This window comes from Arachis duranensis, chromosome 7, assembly GCF_000817695.3.
Source record: "Arachis duranensis cultivar V14167 chromosome 7, aradu.V14167.gnm2.J7QH, whole genome shotgun sequence".
In the NCBI taxonomy this organism is placed as follows: Eukaryota; Viridiplantae; Streptophyta; class Magnoliopsida; order Fabales; family Fabaceae; genus Arachis; species Arachis duranensis.
In genome coordinates, this window is record NC_029778.3 from 2,178,943 (window position 1) to 2,185,387 (window position 6,445).

General features: G+C 33.3%; 1 protein-coding gene across 1 annotated transcript; it reads right to left on the minus strand.

Annotated features, from left to right (window-relative positions):
* Positions 1-368: 368 nt before the first annotated feature.
* On the minus strand, positions 369-5,968 carry LOC107496288 (putative DUF21 domain-containing protein At3g13070, chloroplastic). Its single transcript, XM_016117509.3, has 14 exons — positions 4,937-5,968; positions 4,376-4,473; positions 4,184-4,277; positions 3,719-3,796; positions 3,465-3,568; positions 3,096-3,177; positions 2,827-2,966; positions 2,650-2,728; positions 2,477-2,540; positions 2,055-2,146; positions 1,863-1,928; positions 1,536-1,652; positions 1,008-1,181; positions 369-844 (listed from the first exon to the last, which is right to left on the minus strand). The coding sequence occupies exons 1-14, from the start codon at positions 5,522-5,524 to the stop codon at positions 605-607; spliced, it is 2,016 nt and encodes a 671-aa protein (XP_015972995.1). The 5' UTR covers positions 5,525-5,968; the 3' UTR covers positions 369-604.
* Positions 5,969-6,445: the final 477 nt, after the last annotated feature.

Sequence of the window (6,445 nt, forward strand, 5' to 3'; positions counted from 1 at the left end):
TATTCAAGCACGTTTTGTTCTCTCTATTCAATATAGTTCTAGTGATAGTTTTAGATACTTTGCTATATTTTAGTTGCACCATTTTGGGATGTTAAGATTAACTCATTTTTTTAATACTAATATGAAAAGTGATATACTCCACCGTTTATGCGAAATTATTTAATATATAAAAATTGTCAAAAACAAATTTCTTGATTAGCGGATTAAAAAAATAAAACTTTTCATAAATAAATTCGATGGGTAAGTTTGCACATGAAACTAATTCATGAAAATTTTCACCCGAGTTTTCTTTTGGAGGTACATTGACATTAAATGTGCAAACAAATGATAAGGGAGTTAAGTAGAAGAAGATCAATCCCTCATTATCATGATGAATCATCACACCCATGATTTCAAAACTTGCAAAAAAGGGCTAATCTCAATTGAGTTACAAGGCTTATTGGTGTAAACACCCCCATTCCCTTTTGAACAAAATTATGAATGTGTTCACATTATTGATTCTCATTTTCAATATGTACCTTCCCATCTTACATGGTGTTGCAAAAATGGCACCAAAACATGCCAAATAGATCTAAAGAAGAACAAAAAATGAAAAGAGTGAACCTTAATCTCTGTCAGAATTTTCCTGATCATCTACATACTCGCTAGAAATCTCGTGCTGCGGTCTCTTCGCAAATGCATCTCCATCGTAGTCTGCATCGTCCGAGTCCTCACCATTATTCCATTTTCTCTTCACAATTTTAGGGACAAAATGAGTTACTTCTTTGGCCTCCAACGTCTCATCCTCACCATTTATCCTTTCGAACCGAACAGCGCTCACTTTTCTGGCATTTCCAGCTAGTATCTGCAGCAAAATACAAAATAGTTGCAAAATAGACCTACCGGGTGAAAAAAATTACTATAGTTTTGCAGTATCATTTAACTTGCTTATTTCCACTCGCTCTAAATTCAATAAACACAAGCTAAGATTTTGAGTGAGAATCTTCAGGCAGCAACAAATTGATTACCTCGAGTTTAAAAATCTGGTTCTTCTCTTTTGAGTCCTGGTTGTCAGACTTGGTCTCCTCGTTATCATCATCTTCATCTTCTCGTTCAAGAGACACTTTGATCGATTCACCTGTCCTTGGGATGTATCCAAATGTTTCGCATACAAAGCCTGACACTGTCTCATATTGGTGACCCTAAATAGTAGCAGCAACTTATATATATTAAGAGACCCGAAATTCTAAAACAGATTTACCATACTGCTAATAAGCACATTTAATTAACATATAAAATCTATTTAACCTTAACTGTATAAGTCTCTTCAAAATATAGCAAATGCACAAATGTTCCAAACTACTACAGACAACTTAACATAATAGTTTAAGCTTTAGTCACCCAAAAAATAATAGTTTAAGCTTTTAAAAGAATTGGTTCATACCAATTATATTCTAAGTTCTAATGTGAAATCCCCAAACTACTTAATCTTTTGTTTTAGACCTATTAACAAGTTGAGATGCTGAAGATAAATATGTAAATCAAAAGTAAAGAACCTCTGGCATCTTGATGTTCAAATCTTCAGAGAGCTGATCAATAGATGTGTTCGCATCAACGTCAAATACACCCTCAGCTCGCATTACTATGTAACCAGTTTTTTTCTGAATCTCCTCCTGTAGAATCGCCCCGAAAGTACATAAAGAAGTTTTCTTATAGTAAATCAGCATGTCATCATTAAGCAGCAAAGAGTTGTGGCCATATAGATTTAAACAAGTAAGAACTACGAAAAGTTAAAGGCTAATAATAGCCTACATATAATGCGAGAAATGCGTAATAAGCCACTAATATCTGAATCGAGTGCAGTGACTTATACTAAGCCTTACCTTTGAGTCATTTTCATCAAAGATTTCACCAACAATTTCCTCAACAACATCTTCAAGAGTTACAATCTGTAAATAGAAATATATATATGTAGATTCCGTAAGCATCACAAGGTGAAGACTTCTAGAACTTATATGCAGATTACAGAGAGTATGTATTGGGCTTGGCTGGATTCGGGAGTTGTGTGCACATACCCCCACAGTTCCGCCATACTCATTAAGTACAACAGCCATGTGAACCTTCCTGATTCGAAACTCTCTAAGAAGATTCCAAACGGACATTGAATCTGAAAATACCAGTAACAACTAATAAGAATGTATTCGCCAAACACTCTATCAATAAAACAGATATAAGTGTGTTGCTATCAAGCATAACCCAATAGCTTCAAAAAGCCACAAATTGACTGATTTACACTAAGGATGAGATTTACATCTCAACTACCATTTTCATAACACTCAAATGTTTATAGAACAAAGTCATAATATATTTCAAATGAACTACTGAATTTAAAATGTAAAGACTGTTCAAAATTAAATCATATGATTAAACCTACTGAACTTGTTTGTGTCTATCACCTCTAGTATATTTTGTGCGAACACAAGATAGAATAAGTTACCGGGTACGAAATATGCAGGTTTGTGAGCCATATCTCCAACTGTAGTACTTTCTAGCAAATCGCCCTTCAAAACCAAACAGATTATAATTCTGCAAACTATGAGATTGGGGGATAAAATTAATAGGCAAAGCACTTATAATTAACAATAAGTAAGAGAAAGAAAATCTCCCAACCTTCTTAACATAATCCAACAGATCCATTGCATATGCTATTCCCGTTATATTATCAACACGTTGCTCAAAAACAGGTACCCTATTAAAAATATCATGATCCAGTTACCACATTGGAAACAAAACTCTTCGTAGTTTGAACTATCATTGCAAATTTGAAGGCCGAGAATAATTAAATACCTCGAGTACTGATGTGTGACCCACAAATGATGAAAATCTACAAGGCTTAAACTTCCATCAATTGCAACAACATCAACAAGTGGTGTCATAACCTCTCTCACATGTGTGTCTTTTATTTCCAATACATTTTCAATCATATCCTGTAATTATATATATATATATATATATATATTGGAGATATACTCGTCATATAAATGGGAAAGACTGAATTTTGAGGGGAAAAAAATGGACCAAAGTGCAATTAGAATATTAAACCCAAAATCCATTACCTGTTCCTCTTCCTCTATTGCCCCACTTAATTCTGCACCCCTTAGCATCAATTTTAGTTCCTCTTCAGTTACATAAGGCTCACTGGTAAAGTAAACAATGATGGTTTAGTCTATTGTCGACAATGATTGCTCCAACAAGTGTGCATGCCGTTTCAGAAATATCATAATTTCCAGATTAAAAGTCAATCTTAAGAATGGAGTTATCATGGAGTATAGATGCAAATAAAAGAACACCATTCCTGTGACGAAGGGACTAAAATTTTGCACACAAACTAAGATTAGATGTCACGAAACTTCATAAAGACGTAAAGAAGTAATAGATACAATATGATAAGAAAAGATTAATTCCTAGATATCTTTCAAGCAGACCTTCTTCCTTTTAAGCCGAGCATTTTCAGCATCCCCATTGAAAGATAAGTAACAACTCTCCCCACAGGATACAATACCAAGGAAAGCCATGCCACTGGCCTGACCTAAAGACATTATAATCAATATTTGTTATAGAAAGAATTTGAAAAGAAGCATGTAAACAGAAAACATGCAAAATAAACACAAATGCTTAAATCAGGAACATTTCTGCTCACAAAGATTATAGAAGAAAGGGCAAAAAATTTACAACATACCACAAACCGAGCCACCTCTGTGGCATTATGCACTGCTATACTTTTTGGAGTGATTTCAGTGAGAAGCAAAATTGCAACCTTGTTTAGTTACAAAGGAAACAAAAAAAAAAGAAACAATGAGATGTTATGAGGGAAAAAGGAGCGCAAAAAAAAGGTGCATTTACAGATATTATACTTAAAAAGAAGTAAGAGGAAACATGAATAAGAGACTGTTTTTGAATATAGCATCCAATCCTTTACAGAAAGAAGTTTTTTCCTTTGATTTTTATAGAATTTTGAAAAATTAGTTTGTAATCCACAGTTAACTAGTTTAAAGTACAGTGAGTAGACATAGTGAAAGAATGGACCCGGAGGATATGAGTTTCCTATTATCAGATCTATGCATAAAAACCATTTAAGCTCGTTTGGAATCCTGGGACAGATTCCTCAAACATTGAAGAAAGAATAATAAATAAATAAACATACAGTCATCACTCCTGTTGCTGCACTGACACCAGCTTCCCCAAACATTGCTGTTGCAGCATCTGTAACCAAGGCAGTTGCCGCAATATTCACAACACTGAGTACAACATAATAGCCTAACATTAAAAATATATCATAACTAAGACTAAAGAAAATGGATATTTATCACTACTAAGAACAATGAGGGGGAAATACGTTGTGCCGATAAGTATTGTTGTAAGAAAACGAGTAACATCACTCCGAAGCAATCTGAAGACGCCATTTTCTGACTCTTTTTCAGCCAATTCACGAACCTTAGATATTGTCATCAACAATGATCAGACTTCAAAGCTCAAACCACAAGCAGAAACAGTGTTCAAAAGGAATAAAAAAATCTTATGATAAAAAAAGGCATTCATATAAAAAGAACTATATGCCCTCTTAAGACAGTTAAGAGGCACTGTTATATTCATTCATAAACTATACAGCCAAACCAGTAATACAATCAAATATTGATATTTTGATAGACTTTAACTAGCATTATACTCCAATGGCTTCCAAGTTACTTAAGCTCCACTTTGCCTCCTACCTTTGTGGCCTTAGGTTTTTGACATTGGCACAAAGAGATGCATATAAAGTAATGCATACCTAATATTGTGTTCTTGTGTCAAATCTTGCCAAACATGTAGCTCAATAACTTCTAGAACCATATATTGCATAAATGAAAACCAAATAAATCATAATGTGAGAAGCAAACAGATAGAGAAGGGAACATACCTTCCAAGGCCAAAGTGTAGTAATTGAAGTCTCTGCCATAGAGAAGAATGCTGAGAGCCCCAAAAGGATTGCTAATATCAACCCCTGCTCCTTAAATATACGAAGAACCTGCAAGACCTTAGGCCAAGTGTTCCTAAGCAAGAGTATGCTCTGTCCAAAAACACCATAACCAGCATTCACTACACCTTCGACGGCGGAAACTCGCGGGCATCCAAACACCAAAACCCCACAAACTGCTGCAGCCAGAATCACCCCACTCTTCATCAATCCCTTTACAAAATTCAGATTCACTTTGGAAACAGCATTTTTCTCTTGAAAACAGTCATTGCCACTACTTGCCAAACACCTAAAGCTAGCTCTACCAAACAACCTTCTATCGTCTTTCGTATAACTAGAAACCATAAAAACGCTTCCAAAACTACAAGGGTCAAAACAATTTGACACCAAGGGACAAGAAGGGTGTCTATCTTTTGTGGAAACAACTCTCATTGGAACTCTCTTTGTGCGATTGTAGTGTGCAATATAAGGTAATCTAGAACAGCCGGTGAGGAAGACTTTGTGACCGAGAACCAATGATTCAAGTGCCATCCCCAAACAAATTTCATAACAAAAATAAAAACTTAAGAACACCCCACAAATCAAAATCAAATCTTGATGCCAAATAACTTGAAAAACTACCCAAATGAATCAAAACAAATATATCTAATTTGTTATGATATGCAACCAAAAAAGAGGTTATGTTATGCAACAACCTAGAACAATTGGGAAAAATAACAGCGAATAAGAACAGAACAGAACAGAACAGAACAGAAAACACAATATAAAGGAAAAAAATTTCTCCTTTCTTTGAATGTTGGGGTTCTATTGGAAGTAAATTGTGAAATTTAAAGAATGGGGGTGTGAAATTAGGGTTCGAAAGTATGAGAATTGAGGTTTCAATCAAAGTTGGGAGCTTTGTCTTTGTTAGCTGAGTTCGTTCGCCACAGCAAGTGGCAGCTTTGGTTGGTGGACTTCGGAAGCTGATTCTGCTGATTTTAGTTTTTTTCCATTTTAAAAAAAAAAAAGATTTATTTTTTAGTAGAGATTTTTTAAATAATGAAAAATTGAAATAACACTTGATTTGAAATTATGTATGGAAAAATTAATTTTCTTATATAGTAAACAACTAATTATCTTTTAGTATATTATTATGTTAATAAATAATTAACATGGAAATATTCTTTGGACAAAAAAATAAAACTGAAAATATTTATATTATTATTTAATAATATAATATAGTATCATCAAATTATTAAAAATACTATATTTTTAAGCATGATTTTAAGACTAACAAATGTGATAATATATATAAAAAATATTATGTGCACATCAAAAATTAATTATTATGTATTTATATAAATATATATATATATGCTATTTAATTTATTTTTAATGTGTTTTTTTATATTTTAATATATTTTTTATATAAATAATTAATTAAGTGACTAAATAGCTGATTTTTCATGATAA